The sequence below is a fragment of the Pelecanus crispus genome, chromosome 2, assembly GCF_030463565.1.
Source record: "Pelecanus crispus isolate bPelCri1 chromosome 2, bPelCri1.pri, whole genome shotgun sequence".
Taxonomy (NCBI): Eukaryota; Metazoa; Chordata; class Aves; order Pelecaniformes; family Pelecanidae; genus Pelecanus; species Pelecanus crispus.
The window spans coordinates 24,793,991-24,812,064 of NC_134644.1; the positions used below are offsets into that span (position 1 = coordinate 24,793,991).

General features: G+C 37.9%; 1 protein-coding gene across 1 annotated transcript; it reads left to right on the forward strand.

Annotated features, from left to right (window-relative positions):
- The first annotated feature begins 285 nt into the window (after positions 1-285).
- DBF4 (DBF4-CDC7 kinase regulatory subunit) lies at positions 286-16,899 on the forward strand. Its single transcript, XM_075705825.1, has 12 exons — positions 286-331; positions 2,788-2,966; positions 4,877-5,071; positions 6,253-6,303; positions 6,837-6,906; positions 7,051-7,127; positions 8,662-8,692; positions 8,971-9,013; positions 10,795-10,926; positions 13,570-13,684; positions 14,020-14,144; positions 15,834-16,899. The coding sequence occupies exons 1-12, from the start codon at positions 286-288 to the stop codon at positions 16,897-16,899; spliced, it is 2,130 nt and encodes a 709-aa protein (XP_075561940.1).
- Positions 16,900-18,074: the final 1,175 nt, after the last annotated feature.

An 18,074-nucleotide genomic window follows, 5' to 3' on the forward strand; every position in this document is an offset into this window, starting at 1 on the left:
GGCGAGGCGAGGCGCGGCACGGCACAGCACAGCACAGCACAGCACGGGACGGCGCGGCACCGCCCGGCGACCCGCGCCGGCCCCAGCGGCTGCGGCGGAGCGGGCCGGGAGCCCGCGGGGGGTGGGTGGCCGGGCTGCGGCGGGAGGTGGGGGCTTGGAGCCGCCGGGGGAAGGGGCCTGGCGCTGCTGCGTGCCGGGGAGCTTAGCGGCTCTGCTGAACCCCTGCAGGTCTGCCGGCGGGCGGAGAGGAGAGGAGAGGAGAGGAGGATGTGACTTCGCGGGAAGATGAAACCAAGCGCTGCGGAGGCCGCCGAGAAGGGAGCGCGTCCCCGTAAGCGGCGGGTCGCTGGGGGTGCCCGGGGGGAGCTGCCGCGCCCCGGCCCGGAGCTCGGCGTAGGGGGATCAGACCTTTCCCACCGTCAGCGCGGTGGCTTCCAGCCGCGGTCTGGCGTCGGTGCCGCCTTGCAGGCTTGTCGTGAGCCCCCGCAGTCAGCCTGGTGCTGGGTTTGGGCCTCTTGCCTCAGGCTAGCGGGTGGGCACGGCCTGGGCTGGCTTCCTTAGGGGCCGACAGCTGAAATAACCTTTGCGTGGTTTGGGGAATTAAACGCAAAAGTGTGTAACTGGAAAGGTGGCTAGCTGACTTGTGCAGTTTTACAAGATGCTTGCAGCGCAAAGGAGCTAGTAGCTCTGTTGAAATTCGCTAGGCCGCTGCCGTGCAAACTGCTCCAGCCAGGCAGGTCTCTGCTGGTGTCAGGAGCGGGCATGGAAGGCCGCCTCAGCACGTCAGGCCCAGGGCATTAAGATGCAGTCGCTTTACGAGAGAGACTTCTTGTGGCTATTGCAGCACTGCTAACTCACTCCATAGTTTTTATTATTCCTAAGAAGTTTAATCTGTATTTTCCAGTATTAATTCCAGTACTTAGTGTGTTAATTTTTGAGCTGCCCTGGCCATCGTGTGTGTGCGCTGGATATAACACCACATTTGATCCCTGGGCATCTACAGAATTTCACACCTGCTTATCATCCATCTTTTCTGTTTAGATTCTGAATTAGTTAAACTATCCTAAGCCTCCCCATTTTGCTGTTTCTCTAATTCTTTTGATTTCTAGATTCTACAAATCTGACTGCTGTTCCTGCTTCACTTACATGTGTTCATAACCATTACTTACAGAATCTTGCAGCATGAGTGGTGGTTCTGCTCCCTCTCCTGTCTAAGACCATTTCAGGGAGGGAGGGAGTACATAACAGAGGGACTGTTTTGCATGTTGGCTTTATCTCCAGAAGAGGCCTGCTCACTTCCTGCAGCAGCCCTCATTGTCTGTTTTGAGCTTCTTGAGAAGCAACTAGGAGTAGGGTGTCAGTCAGTGAGGAAGAAAAGACAATGTAAAACTAATGATGTGCAAGTCTTGGATGATTCTGTCTGTCATTGGTTGTAAATGGATTCCTGTGGAAGTGTGTAAGAACAGAGAAGGTATAATTACGTTCACCTAATAATATTGTTCTAGTTTCCAGCTAAGTTTAACTGCAGGGACTATATGAGTTGCAAGTCACTTCTGCGCATTTAGGACCCCTCAAAGTATTCCTCTTCCGTGTACTTGTGCAGCCTCCCCTAGAAATTGCATCTTGGTATCGACAACATTCTTTGGCAGCAAGTACACAGGGTTGCCCGGTTGCATAGAGAATCAGTTCCTGGTTTTCATTTTGTACCTGACTCCTAATTTTGTTTGGTGCCCTGTAGCTCTTCTACTGGAATAGGCTGTTTAGCCATTCTTTCTATGTTCTTCTTGATTTTGTATATCTGTATTCTGTTTCCCCCAAAGCATTTACTTTACAGGCTGTCAGTGTCTTAATCTACAAGGTCATTCTTCATGTCTGATAATCCTTGTTATTCTTTTGCAGGCTGTATTTAAGATGTAGCTGAGTTCTGCGTTTATGAAGTGGCATAATAAAATTATCCATTTTATTTTCTGTTTCATAGCAATTTCTAATTCTTTTCTTTTTTGATTGCTACTCAGTGTTGAGCTGATGTTCTTGTAGAACTCTACCACAATCCAAGATTTCCCTTGAGAAATGAGGCTTGTTTCTCACCCAGACTGAATTTTTTTATTTGCTTATTTAAATGTCTAGTCTAACAGTTAGGCCTGCGTGGATAGCTCTGTGTTGAGCATCAGGAAAGTTCATCAGCACAGTTTAATTGCTGTATGTGTTTTCTTAGTTTTAGAGTAAAATTCACTGGGACAGAAAGAGTGGTCGTAACTCGAATAGTTCTGAACTTTAAGCTTAGCTCCCCTGCATCTCAGGTGGGTGCTCAAAATTCATTTAAACAGTAGGATCTAGGGCTTGTATTTTTTGGTGTTTCAGTTACTTTTGACCGTTTTTTGTTCTAATGAGCCTATGTGAATCCTTTTTGTTTCAGATGAATGAGAGAGACAGGTTCTGTTCTAAAATGGTGTTCTAGTGCTTCTTAGTGACTGTGCACTGTGGTACAGAGATGGCAAGTACTTGCCAAACTGGGTGAGAAAATTGGTGGCATTGTATAGCAAGTGAAATAAAAAGTCCATTTTAGGGTATGATTTTAAGAAGAAACTTTTAAGGGCTATGTGTGTGGTATTATTATTAATGTCTTGGTTTTGACATGTTTAACATAGAGCTATTTTTTAAAAGTCCTGTATTGCACGGAAGCTTGCCTTGTCCATGTCCATAATTTAGGAATTTTCATTTTCAAAAAGAAAAAAAAACACAGTTCATAAAACACAGTCCTGTTTAAATTCCCTTTTCTTTTTGCAGCGGATGGAATGCAAGCAAAACCAGAAAAGATAAGATCTTCTCTGAAGAATGTGAAAAAAGATACAGGAAAACCAGAGAAACTTAAATATAAGCCACTCACTGGGAAGGTGTTTTACCTCGATATTCCATCAAATGTGATCTCTGAAAAAATAGGAAAGGACCTCAAAGAGCTAGGAGGAGTAAGTTAATGAGCAGAGACCTTTATGAAACTAGAAGAAAATCTGCCCATGTGGAATGCCTTTCCCATGTTCTTTATGACTGCATTTTAATGTTATTTGTATTTTATATGTGACAGGATTTTTTATGTTTGTCTTAATATTTAATACAAACAATTAGCTTATCAACAAATTATTTTTTGTTTTTTTTGCTAGAAGCTGCTTTTCTAACAAAAGTTTATTGTGAAGGTTTATTTTCAGTTGATTATTCATTTGCTTAAAATTTCATTGTTTGAGGTGATTTTTTTTTGTGCTGCTTCTGACTATATTGACATGTATACATGTTACAACTAAAGTTGTTCAGCTGAACCTGAAAGAGATTAGAGGAAGTGTTTTGCATATGCTTACTAAATGTCAATAACTTCAGTAAGTACTTTCTGCACAGAGTATGTTAATAAGTATTTTTAAATACTTTTATTTAAATCATAGATTTTGTGAGCATCTTAATACTTTTTTTTCCTGATTCTCTCTTCTGTATGGAAGAAACACTTTGATACAAGCAAGTACGGGATATCATAGTAACACACAAGCAATGCAATTGCTTAGTCCCCTTTAAAGTTGAATATTTTGAATTAGTGTAGAGAAATCTTGGCACTTAAAGTATTAAACACCCTTTAACCACAGAAGCAAAAGGGATCTGCTTAAGTTGCTAGCTATTCTGAATGTTGCTTTGGCAATACTTCTTTGACCTCAGAGGAGCACTGAGCAGTTTTACGAAACTGGTGCTTGTAAATCAAGATGCTGTCTGAAATGATAGTAGAGGCAAGGAATTGCAATAACATGGTTTCAAGTTGAATGCATCTGTTTACATTTAGCATTAAATGAGCGCACGCTATCTTTCGTCTTTCTCTCTAAAACAGAATTTTAGGAGTTCATATGTGAAATGTAAGGTTGCAAATTAAAGACTGAAAAGGAACTTTTTCTGTTTTATTCTGTGGAGTATATGCCTAAATCTGAGGAGCCCAGAACCCTCGAGATCAACTACCACGTGTTTCGTTATTACTTCTGTGAAGTGCACTCAAAAGTGCCTCTCTCTATGTCCCATTTCTGTAAAAGGTGCATAGAGCAGAATGGGAAGGCACAGTTTCAGGCTTGCTGCCTGTGCAATTTGTGCTTTCCAGGCTGATTAGTGGAGAAAAGGAAAATACTTTAAGCTACATAAGCTAGCAAGAAGTAACAAGGCAAATACAGCTGATAATCACACAGCTGTTGGTAACAAGAGACTGAAGGAGCAAAATGGTCCATTGGTCCATGAATGAGCATAGGATAACCACGTATTTTGTCTTGCTGAGTATGAAAATACTATGAATCAGCTTAAGTCTTCTACATTTTTGAGAAGTGTTATGAATACTGTAGGTGTGAAACATGGTAACTACCCTGAAATTTTGATTTTTCTGCTGGTTCTAAACTCAGTGGATTTATAGCTTCTTGCAAACTGTAAATTACATTTGCATACACATGCCTTTAAGTTTAGCTGAACACTTCTATGTAGTTTCTGTTACATAAAATTACATAAACCGTGATTTTCCTTGAATTATTCTGTTATTCTCAATGCGGTGTTTGAATTCTTCTATTTGGAAAGTATTACAGCTAGATAGTTCAAAGAATGATAATAATTGAAACAAAGCAAAGCTCTTTTGATAGACATTATGAAATTAAGAAATTGAAATTAGAATTTGTGACTAGTAAAATGCTACTACAGCTCAATTGTAATTGTCATCCAGATCTTTAGAAAATACCTTGTCATTAATTCAGTGTTTTTTAACTTAATTGTTCTAGAAGTTTTGTCACTTTTCTTTAAAGTATGCAATGTAAAACTGAGTTGCTGATTTATTGTCCTGAAGTAATTACTTGCTTTATATCTTTATATTTAGAGAGTGGAGAGTTTTCTTAGTAAAGATATCAGCTATCTGGTGTCTAATAAAAAGGAGGCAAAATTTGCTCCAACTCTCGGTCAGATTTCTCCAGTTCCTAGCCCTGAATCTGCACATAATGGAGGAAATAGTTCGCCTTTACCTAGCAACCGAAAAGATCGACATGATGGAAGTTCATTTAAGATAGTAGATACAGTAAGTTTCTTAGTAATAATACTACAAATCGGGTACAACCCATGGGATATGCTTTTACAGTTTTTTCTCCTGTTTTGTTTCCTAAAGATGGCAACAGTTCCTTGGGTGGAAAAGGTTTTTCTAATTTTTTTTTTTTAACAGGTCAAACATAATTTTAAACTAGTTCAGGCTAACTTGTTAAACCTAACTAACTCAAACTAAGTAAGCCAAATTTAAAAAACTAGTTAAAAAAAGAGCATTTTCTGCAAATAAGCAGACTACACTAAAATCTGTTCTAATATAGTATGACTGACTTGTAATTAAACATTAACAGCTGGATCAATATGGATAGGCTCTTGATGGCATCCAGTGGTTCCTCTCTCTTTAGCAACGCAGCCTATTAACATCTGGTTGCTGTGATGTTGTTAGTGCAGATATCTACAGAAGCACTCTTTGGTGGTAGTTCAAGGAAATAAGATTGAATATTATGAATATTGAGTTTTTTGAGCTCTTAGAGGATCACGTTAATTGCAACAGTCAGCATCTGAATTTGTGCAGGTTTATGTGAAGTTTCTTACATGGGCAAGTATTGCATCCTTTCAAAATACAGTTGGAAACAATTAGCTGTACTATCTATACACATGGTACTTAGAAACATGACTGCAAGCCATTCTGTGGGCTAGTCTGTGTATTACATAGGTGGGATCACCTCATCTTGCAAATAACCTGGATAGGTAAAGGCATGCTCATTATGAATAAACAGCATGCAGTACAAAAGGAGATGCACTGGTGATAGAAAAGATGGCGATAAGATAGAGTCTACAATTATATTCATGACTGTTAGCTTAATTTGGCACAAGTCCAGCTGATGAAAGCTTATCTTTTGGTGTGTGCCACTGGCTGCTTATTTCCACCATCTGTGTTGTTCCAGCACTAATATTGCTTTAGCCATGCAGTGACCTGCTTTGGCTGAAAATAGTTACTTGTTGGGTTTTTTTTTTTTTCTCTTTTCTTTCCCTAGACTGTCTCAATTGTAACCTTGTGGGGAAGGTGTGAATTAATGAAAAATAGCAGTACAGTGAACAAAAGGAGACTATCATAGCTAAAATACATATTTGTTAGCAACAATGTAAATTGTCTTGCCTTTTGTTTTTTTGAAATAAATTCTAACTTGCTACAAATATGTTTCTGTTTTGATATAGGTACGTATGAGCAGAGGAAAATCCTTAGTTGAAAAAGCAATCAAAGAGCAGGTAGGCCAAGTAATCAACAATTCCGTGCTTGAGAAACTGGTTTTGCTCATCTAGAAAACAAGCAGTGGCAAGAGTGGTCTTAGTGGTCTAAAAGAGAAGTCCTCATGGAATGCTCAGGCAGAAGTTGAGGATTGTCTTAAGTAAAACTGTCGGGTCATATTTTCTGGGTGTTCCCTGAAGAATTGAGTGTCTTGTGACCAGTATGATAATTTTTCAGGATTGCTAGTATAGCCAGCATGAGAGGTGCTCATGAAGTTAATGTATAAATTCACTCTCTTCAAATCTTACTATAAAATGTGACAGTGGAGAACAGTTTTGGCTTTGTGAAAAGTTAAATATAATCTTTTGATGGTGAACTGGTGTGATGTGGGGATGGAAAAGTCAGTTGAGGAGAGCGATAGTCTTTTGGCAGGAAGCAAAGCACCTGCACTTTGATCTCAGCTTTCATATTACATGTTGTAATATATTTGTAATTATTTTACATGATCTACCATATATTGCTGAAAATTATTAATATAATTTGTCGTTTGCAGGACTTAATCCCCTCTGGTAGTATACTGTCCAATGCTTTGAGTTGGGGAGTGAAGATACTTTATATTGATGGTAAATATTTTTGTTTGATGAAGCCTAGCTTGAACCTGTAACATTCATTTAATTATTATTGAATTCAAAATATTAAAAATAGCAAATTACTTCAAACGTACAAAAATAAACTTAGCTGAGTATAATTCTCCCTCTTTTTGCCAGATGTCAAGAATTACATTGAACAAAAGAAAAAGGAGCTCTACTTGATCAAAAGAGTGGGCAGTTCTTGTAAAGATGCGGTAAGTGGCTCTTTGCCATTTGTGAAAATGCCATTTGTTTCATTAACTGAGAAAACACAGGCGTACCAAATACTACCTACTGTGAAGCTTACAGATTTTATTTTAATGAAGTCTGCTCATGTTCAGTTTTTCACAGACCCATATGTTTTATGAATTGATTTTAAAACCATCTTTGAAAAATAGAAAGTACTAGCTATATATTTCAGCATTATTCAAAAATAAATTCCATAGTAGCATTGATCAAATAATGTGTGGACCTTTGCCCTTGCAGAGGATATCTAAGAATCAGAAGTACTGAACTGTCTGAAACTTCCATTCTGCCTGCCCCCAAAATAATAAATAATTAAAAAAAATTGTAGCTTGGTTTTAGTGTGATGTAAGTTGTGGTTAAGTTGCCTTGTATACTTTTCCCTACAACACAGTGATTAGAAACCCTTTCCTTCTGATGGACCATTTTGAAGAATCACAGTTACATTTCCTGAAGAAGCTGTCTCTAGGGAGTCTGTCAGTTGCTCAACTCCACATCTTTTGCTTACTAGCCTTTTGAAGAACTGGCATAAAGCATCTTTGAACTATTCTGCCAATAATACGCAGTTGGCATGGGAAAATCCCGATTTCCCCAGATTTTAGTGTATGATATAGTGAGACACTGAAACTGTTTTAGCCGCTTGTGCGCTTCATCTGCAGTTGCTCTGTAATTAAATTTAACATGTGAAATTGTACGATTACCTAGTCTAGGCAGGGAGGGGTCTGTGATAAATAAATGGAAACATACCATCTAGTATACGTTCTGTTGGTTTGGAATGCAATATTGGCTAATTATTGAGGCCATATGAAATCCTCTACTAAATCACCAGTGTATCGGTATTCATGGATAGCAGGGTAGGGGTTTTTTGCAAGTAGTATAAAACACGAGTTCATACTTTTACCAGAACCAATTACAGCTAACAGCCGATGCTTGAATGTAGACTTTACTCTTCTCTGAAGACAAAATACTCCTTTTAATTTTAATCTTCATTGCTTAAAAAAAAACCCCAACCCACCCAACCTGTGTAAATCCATTCAAATGAGAAGAATTGTTTTAATAGGAGAATGTTGCCATCTGCAGGTTTTGGTGGTATTTTACAGCTTGTAGTTAATTAGCATTTATAAAGTGTTGTAAAAATGTTATCCATATTTAAGAATCAACTTCCAGCCATGGCAAGGTGTTTTGGGGGACAAGAGAGAGTAAGTGAATAAATTTACCTGTGTGCATTTTCTTGCTTGGTTTTGGGTTTAGGAAAAACAAATTGAAACATCTCAAGGATAACACTTTTTTTGTGGTGTAGAAATAAATACTTCTTTGGGAAGCCTGTCACCCTATTTCTGAAGTACTAATGAGCTTAGTTTCCTGCAAAATTTATTGTGACTGTGTATGAAGTCATGATTAATACAGGGAGACCCGGATAACTTCAAATTAGTTAGAGCTAAATCTTCAATAAAATGCAGAATAATATTCACAGGGATTTTATACCTTCTCTCTTTCTTCCAATAGGGAAAACAAGTTACTGCTCCAAAGTCAAAAAGTAAGTATTTCAGTATTCATAGAATTCTTTGTTCTGCCTTACATTCTGAATGCTTAAAAATGTACCAGAGTTCTCATCCTGTCAAGTGTGCTGCTGTATTCTGATTTGTATGTCTAAGAAAACCATGTAGAAGAACTTCATGGAAATCGAGAGTTTGCGAAAACATGTACATAATGAGTTCTAGAATAATGACTGCTTATTTATTCAGCTATTGGAGTAACTTGCTGAACGAAGAAAAGTATTTCTCTCTTAATTTCCTTTTCTCCCCCTTGAGCCAGGTAGACTGAAAAATCCATTTGTCAAGGTGGAAGATAGAAGTCGGTAAGTGTTCTCTTCATGCATTCAATAATGTTCTCAAACTGAGTAATTCAGAAGCATTTAGTATGCCTTGAGGAAGTGGCTTTCAGATTTCAATTTCCTTTGACTTCCTGACTTAAGAGGACAGTATGCCTGGCATTTAATAATAAGATACAGAATTTTCATCTCTGCATGCTGTGGGTGGTTATCTGTGTTTAGCCACTGAATGAGCTTGAGCAGGCAGTAGTATAGTAGGGAATATTTGCAATAGGTACTAGAAGTGGAAAGTTAATACGTAGCTCCAGTTTGTAGGCCATGAGAGGTGGGTTCTTTGGGTTACTTCCTGCCAAGGGCCATATGAATGGAAAGGAAACCTGGAAGCTTTGAAACTTGACATCTTTTCTTAGATCCAAATACTGTAGCCCAAAAGGCCAATAAAACTTTGTGTACTAAATTCCAGTCCTGTTGTCCCAACTCAATAACACTCATCTTCTGCAGAGACTGTTTAGATGTAAGGAGAAAGAAGTTACTGTAGTTAAAATCATCCCTTGAAATTAAGTTTAATTTCCTGTTCAATCATTTATTTTTAAAGGAAAAGAAAGCTATTTAATCTGATTTCAATATCCACAGTAGCATGAAATCTGCTATTTTTAGCCTTTAAAATTTGCACATCTTTCTGGTCCTGTAAGTGATTGGACCTGATTGTGTGAGGGAATACCAGTTTGCCAGAAGTTGCGAGAGCAATGAATTGTAAAAAAGTGCAGTTCTGCACAGCATGTTTTGCATCTTTATATTCTTAACTAACTCTGCTTTATGATGATGTTTATATGATGCAAAATTCTTTGACCTGATTTTTTTTGACACTTTCCTGAACTAAAAAAATACATCTAAACCTGGTCTTAGACTGAGTTGGTGTAATAGGTGTGAGGGACATGAGGATAGTGGGGAGAACTGGACAAACACAGTTGTAAGTACAAGGAATTAGTATGTAAGTATGTGTGAACTTGACTTCTGAAAGTAGCCATGTACCAAACACCTGAAACACTTTAAAGTGTTTATGTAACGTAAACAATGGTTTTTGAATGTTCAAATGTTATGCAACATAAGTACAGTTCAGAAGCAGAACAAGATGCTTAGCTGTCCCCGTTATGCAGACTGGCTCTTTTTCTTCTGCCTGGGTAGCTTATAACAGTAATGTGGGGGAAAAACCAGGCTGAACTCTGGCATCAGCATTTCAGTCAAGTGATTTAGTATGTGAACTTTTGGCATGCCCTATTTTAAACATTTTTTAAATATTCAGAGCAATGGTATGGTTGCTAGTTCTGGTATCTTTCTAAGTACAATGCTGTACAGGAAAATTATCTTTCTGGAAAATGAAAAGGTCAGGTTTTATATTGTGAATGGTGAATGGATTAAAATTGTGAAAAAGGAAGAAAATAGTAAAATGGAAAAAAATTTAATGCATTGGATATTAGGAACTGCTATAGCTACTTCTCAGGAACGCAAATGCACCGTCACCCAAATTGTTCTTAGTTTTATTGGTTACTTAACTCTCAAGAATAAATAGGCATGAAAGCCATACCCCAGGGAATATGTAAGACAGTTATGGAAACTCAAGGCAAATCTACTTTGAGAAAGTATCAAATTTATAGGAAGGAATGACTCTAGGATATTTATCTGTTTGGCATTCTGTGTATTGTAAGAGAGAAACGCTTCTTCAAGATTTTTGACCTGATTGTAAGTTGTGTTATAAACTCATTTTTCCATTTCTGATGGTTCTAATGCACTTGCTTTGTCTAATACAGCCACTACCGACCATTTTATCTGCAGTTACCCGGTTTTCCAGTTCTGAACTACTGTGTTCCAAAACCATATAGTCCATTTGAGGTCGATAAGAAGCATCTTTCTGGTCAAAAGCAAAGTCAGCCTAAGCAAAGGTTTGTTGAAAACTTCTTATTGAGGTGTAGATAGAAGAGAGGGTGGTTCTCTAAAATAATTCTTAAGTAATTGTTTTCTAAAATAATTGCTCTGCTTCTAATTTTGTGTGATATTTAATACTAATGGCCATGCTTCAGCTGATGTATTTGCTGCACTGTAACTGTTGGTGTCTCTCTATCTTTCTGTACTCTCTTTATCCTGTCTTCAGTCCTGTTTTTGGACATACAGATGCATACATCCAAAAATGCGGCCTTCTCCTATCACTGTGGGTCAGCATAAGATTTTTTTTCCTTTCTGCCACTGGTTTCTTCTTTGTCCTCATCTTGGATGCCATCCAGTAAGTATTTTACAGGAAGTGGATTTCTTAAGACTTCTTTTGATATTTGTCAGTATAATGCTAAAGTAGGCAGTTAAAAATTTTTTAAAACAGTGGTATTCAGTCATACTGCAAAATCATTGTTGATAAAGTCTAATTTGCAGAAATTAGACTCTGCAAATACTGCTTCACCTCTTCAGAGATGAAAAGTGGATGTCAGCTGCCCAGTAGAATTGCAGTTGGTCTTGCAGCAGGTGTTTATATGATATATTTTGGCATTTATGCTCTATTTGAGCACTCCGGATGCAGTTAGGACTTTTGGTAAATCAATTTTATGGTTTGAAACTACTTAAGAGTCTTAATGACCTGTTTTTTTTGGTGAATCAAACTGTTGTTTTGAATTTCTTCTGCCTAGTATATCTGGAATATTAATGATTCTTTCATTGACTTCTAAAATCGATTCACGTGAGAGACTAAAGATATTTAGGTGAAAGGTAGCTTTGCTATCTGTGGAACTTTCTGTATCTAGTAACTTTTGCTGCTTTTCTGTCCTCAGGGTCTAAGACCCATTTAGGTTTGATACCTGTTTTCTTTATAAAGCTTCTCCACTGTTCAGGTTCTGTCCAGTCTTCACCATTATTATATTGCTGGAGGATTTCAGCTGATGTTGCCATGATGAATGTTGTTTTTTTTTTTTATTGGGTTTTCTTTTTTTTTTCTTTTTTTAGTTGCAATTAATGTAGCAGTATGAAAAGCAACTGTAATGCAGCAGTAACCTTTGCAATAATAAGCAAGTTCTGATGATGTCTCTTCAGAGGAGGGTTAGAAAGGCCTGTTCTTTTTGAAGCATTTAAAAAAGAAAGAAAAAGGGCAATATTCTTTTCATTTGTATGGATTAAGGACTATGATATATTAAAAATTTCAGGAGTTATGTTTGAATGAATATTCCTATTTAATCTTTCAGGTTGGCACATGCCAGAGAGATAGTTAGGTGGGAGATTATTTCATAGTCAGCGGGTAAATGTGAGGGATGTCAGTTTCAGGAGAGAGGAAGGGGAGTGCTTGCTTGTTTTCTCTTTATCTGGGAGAAAAGCTTCTTGGAGCTAAGTTGTCAATTCTACTTGCTTCTGCATCAGGCAAGACCTGCGGACATTATTCAGTCTTCAGATGATAAATGCTGTTGCTTATATCCTGCTTTACTGGTTCTCTGACTTTTGCAGTTCTGAAGAGGGAAGGTGAAAAGGCTCGTGTAATAGTAAAAATACACAGTCAGGTGGAGCCTATTGTGTGGAACCCAACAAATGCTGGGGCAGGTGTTGCCAGTTTAGGCTTCTTGATTGAAAGTGATTGTTGAAAGCAGTGCACACTTACTGTGCTGAGCAACACATTGCTATGCTTTTTAACTTAGAGATTTTTCAGGACAGGTTTTCTCATGTAAAGTCCTGAGCGTACATCTATGCAGATAACTTGGTGAAGTCTGTCAGAATTATTTTTGGCTAGACAGGGAGATGGCACTATTCCCCTGAAGTAAAAGGGAAGTAGAGATTGATGGGTTTGCTTTACCGCTAGCATATCATCCTTCGGTGGTTTAATAGTGAATTGTAGCAAACAGTAGCTCTCCCCAGATGAGGACTCCAAAGGTCATGGAGCAGCTATTGAAAACCTCTTCGTGTTTTAATCTCCAGGAAGAAATTGATGTTAATTTCCGCGTGTTTCCACTTAGCCTGTACCTAGAAAAACAGGACAAAATGGCATTTGGTCAGCATATTCAAAAGCTACGTATAACCAACAAATATGACTGTTCTTTACTTTTACCAAAGAATGAGAGTTCATCTGTCAGACCAAGTGTTTTTGCTGCGTGTTTTCTTGGCATCAGAAATACTGACAGTAGATGAGATGTTAGAAGACTTTTTTTTTTTTCTAGTTTTGGTTTTTATCAAACCTCCTTTTATCAGCTATGCACAGATATTTCAATATGTCCTTTGATTTGTCAAGTGAGTTTTTTTGTTTAGTGATTTTGCATTGTTTATTCTGAGTCAGTGATAGTAGTACATCTGTACTAACCTGGACGTTTTATGCTTACATATAGTTCCACTGGGTCTGCCTGTCTTGTTGCAGTAAATCTTTTTTAACTAATGTCTCATTCTTATCTTTGTTTTTCCTAAACATTGACTAACATAATGTAAATAGTTTGAGAGGAAAACAAGAGGGTTTGGGTTTTTTTTTTTCCCCCCAATTAAGGGAATAAGAACAAACGTACTGTGAGAGGCAAGTATAGAGCTCAGCTCCATATTTGAGACTCATTAATATATCTTTCTGTTAACAGAAACAAAATGAATAGTGACAAGGACTGTGGAACTCCTGTCCAGCTCCCTCAGAAGGACAAAAGAAAGAGAGGATATTGTGAATGTTGTGGGAAGAAATATGAAGATCTGCAAACAGTATGTGAAATGTCAAGTATATGCTTTGATACAATCATATCTCTTGGGTGTGGTATCAACTATGGTTCCTACTTGCTAGTTTAATGTATTTTTTTAATCTTAAAAGATTTCTGAATATATCTCCTAAAAAGCAGCAAGCGGGTATTTTTTTCCCTTGTAGGTTTTAATTCTTGATTGCTGCCTCGATGTATGGCAGCTGAAGGCACTGATAGTTATGTCTCAGAGACACTGTTAATAAATTAATGACATTTACTTACTGCTCTGTGTCATACTGTTAACTTGTATATTCATGTCAGTAGTATTAGATTTGTTTCATGTTTTTTCTTTAATTCCAGCATCTTGAAAGTGAACAGCACCGAAATTTTGCACAAAGCAAACAGTATCAAGTTGTTGATGATATAATCTCAAAGTTTGTTTATGAATTTGTTGAATACAAAGATGATACAAAAAAAATAAAAAGGTAAGTTACCTTTTTACCTAAATTTTAAAGTCTCTGTGAGTTAAGACATTGAACATAAAGATACTCAGAATCATAGAATTGTTTAGGTTGGAAAAGACCTTTAAGATCATCCAGTCCAACCATCAACCTAACATTACCAAGTCCACCACTAAACCAATTAAGGGTAGAGTAGCAATTTCATGTTTTCTGGCTTGGTGGCTGGATCATTTATAATGAAAGTAAAAACTACGAATCATTAAGATTAGGATCTCTAAGATCATCAGTCCAATCATCAACCCAACACCACCATGCCCGCCCGCTAAACCATGTCCCAGAGTGCCACATCTACCCATTTTTTGAACACTTCCAGGGATGGCAGCCTGTTCCAATGCTTGACTACCCTTTCCGTAAAGACATTTTTCCTAATTTCCAGCCTAAACCTCCCCTGGCGCAGCTTGAGCCCATTTCCTCTTGTCCTATTGCTTGTTTCTTGGGAGAAGAGACCAACACCCACCTCACTACAACCTCCTTTCAGGTAGTTGTAGAGAGCGATAAGGTCTCCCCTCAGCCTCCTCTTCTCCAGACTAAACAACCCGAGTTCCCTCAGCTGCTCCTCATAAGACCTGTGCTCCAGACCCTTCACCAGCTTTGTTGCCCTTCTCTGGACATGCTCCAGCACCTCAATGTCTTTCTTGTAGTGAGGGGCCCAAAACTGGACACAGTATTCCAGGTGTGGCCTCACCAGCGCCGAGTACAGGGGGACAATCACCTCCCTGCTCCTGCTGGCCACAGCATTCCTGATACAAGCCAGTTCTGAAATTCTGGATCTGGTACCAAATAAATTCATATTTTTCAGTCTGAAATAAATCACTAAAATTTGCAATGCAGTTGTACCTTGCAAATCAGTTCTAGAAAGCAGAAATTGGGGGGGTGGGGGTGGGGAAGTGCACATGGCATCACAGGAAAATGAGACTGAAAGGAATTGCCAGAAGTTGTCCTACCTATCCTTCAGTGTCAGAAAAGCAAGATCTATTGTACTAAAATATTGCTGACAGAAGGACAGCAATGTCTGGACATCTTGCTCTAAAAACTTTCTGATATTCTTAGTTGCCTGTGATAGTATCCTCAGTCAATCTGATCTCCTTGCCAGTGGAAAAACTTCTCCTAGTGTGATCTAGGTCTTCTATCTGTACTCTAAGCCACTTAGCTTCTCTCCTGCCTGTGCTGGACAAAGAAAGCAGATTTTCCTTTCTTCTTCATAGTCCAAACGCTTAAATGGGAGAAAAAGACTTGTTTCATGGACTGTAGGCATCAGTGAATGGTAACTCAATTCAAGATTGCTCTGATTTGTTTGCAAATGAGTCAGGAGATAAGGAATAATTTTCTCATTTCTTTAAAAAGTATTGAAGAAATAAAGATACTCTATATTCATGAGCTTCTTTTGTTCTTAATACCACTGTGAACTGAGATTTACTGAAATAGTAGACTGCTTACTTAGTGTATTTTTAAAACAATTTTATGAGCTGTAGGAATCAATAAGAAAACATCAAATTCAAATAGAAGGCACTATGTTCCTGTAGAAATAGTGTGTTGCTACCCTAAATATCCTTCCTTTAAATGTTAAAAATTTCTTTGTCAGTTGCATATGGAGTTATGTTACCCATGTTTCTTTCAAGTGTTTGTTAGTAATTTTAAACAATTTCATTGTAGGACAAAGTGCAGTACAGGATATTTTTCTCCTATTATTGGAAAGATAACTAGACCAGATGAGCTGAAAGAACGACTGAAAAAGCAGCGCATTTCATTGAAAAGTTACTCGTGGAAGGATACGGCAATGCAGGCGCTCAAACTGGATCGCCAGCCTGCAGAAGTACAGCCAAATTCTGTGCCAATACCTACCCCTATTTCTGGATCTGTCTGTTCGGTTCTTTATTGTCACCTGTCACAACCTTCAGAACTAAAAAATAAGTTCAGAAATAATGATGAAAATATTAAAACTGATTGCTCCTGTGCTGCAAACTTAAGAGACACTGTTGTATCATCAAATTCCATACAACCACCCCCTCAGAAAGATGACAAAGCATACACAGAGAACTTACCTCGAGCTTGTGAACCCTTGAGTAAAGAAATACTGGAACCAGAAGTAAATAACAAGAATATACAGTGTTTTCAGGAAGGCACGTGTACTTTATATTCTCATAGTCAAGTTACAGATTTTAGTGAAAAAGACAAAAACCTATCGCAGCCAAAACGAAAATTAAATAATGCAGTAGTTCTACCAGCAAAGTGTTTGAAAAAAACAGATGCCAGTCCTATGTTTGTCAAGAAACATCATGATTTATGTGATAATCATCAACAGATGCAGCACAATGTAGTTCTGGAGGCTGAGGTACCTGATACTGCTATAAACAAAGAACTTACTGAATTGGCTGCCAGCGCTGCACATAGTTCACCGTCTGGAAAGCTGCACAGAAAAGTGAAGCTTTACTTGGGAAGAAATAAAAGAGAAACCCGGAAACAGAATATGGAGTTATGCGTAAAGTATACGGATGGACAGTCTGTTTCTGAAGAGAAGAGAAGTTCTTGTAGCTCACCAGTGCAGGCCCTACTGGAATTATTTCAGACAAGTGAAATAAACTCAGAATTTGGAGGCATTTCAGGTTACACTGAGAACAAAGGTTCAACTAGCGTGAAAGATATATGGGAAGGGCAGAATGCAAATGTTATGTGGTCATTATTTTCCTCTTCATCCTCATCCCCATTTGTTGGATTTTAATGCTGCTTTATTTAATGTAATGATTTTTAAATAAACTTGCAAATTTAAGATTTTATTCATGGAAACTTTAATTGCTGTATTATATGTACAGATGGTTTGGTTTTCAAGTTTTTTTATATAAACACTTCTGTATATGTAAATATGAAGAATAAAACTAAGGTGGTGGTTCTTTTTTTTCTTAAAAGATACTGCTTTATCAGAGGTAGTAAAAGGCTCTGACCCCAGATTCGGGGTTCAGTTAATTGCTAGGCAACCAATAAGCATGATGTAGCTGCATTTGGATAGAATAATTTTCTAACATCATTGATTATCTGATGTTCTAAATAACCACATAAATAACTGGATGTTCCATTGGAAATAAGGCAGTCCACTACTTACGGACTGCTGATGTTTTGTGGAGATTTGGTTGCGTCCCTTCTTCCTTCTGCTGCTGCATTCTTAGACAACGGGAAAAAAAAAAAGTCAATTGCTTTCCTAGTATTTCTTCTGCTGAAATTGTCTCGGGGAACCTGTGTAATTGCAAAGAAATAGGATTAGGAAAGCATGTGTTACATTTTTTGGTTACTCTGACATAATTTATTTTTAGACTATAATGAGCTGTATTGTGTATTTCAGCCAATAGGAAAGCAGTAGATGTATACTTGAATTTTTTTCTTTAAAAAAACCCAACCAACGACGGAGCAGCAACAGTGATGACAACAAAACAGCCAATAGGTTTCTGATTGACTCAGGTAAGTTGTTTGATTTTTCGTTCAGAGTAGCCAGCCTGTCTGACTGGCTTACTTAGAGGCAGAGTGAAAGACACAAGTGAGAAGTGGGAAGGGTTTTTTAATGCTTCAAATCTTTACCAGAGCTGATCTCTTTCAGAATTTCAATATCTGTAAATCAGTGCAGGGCATGAGTATAGAATTACAGTGGAGGTAATTGCAAAGCTTTATTAATAAATGTAAGTGCCTTAAGGTCATACAAGAGATCTAAACCAGCAGAAATTACTCTCATTAATTTTTGCATAAATTACTTGTTTGCATTTTTATCTCTTGCCCATTTAATATTCTCAAACCTAGTCTGTCAGTGTTCTTATGGTTTAAGTGCTTTCAGTCATTGCATGCTATTGTCTGTCCTTCTAGGATATTTTCTACGAGGGGTAGGTGAAGCTTCTTGGTGTGCAGGAATGG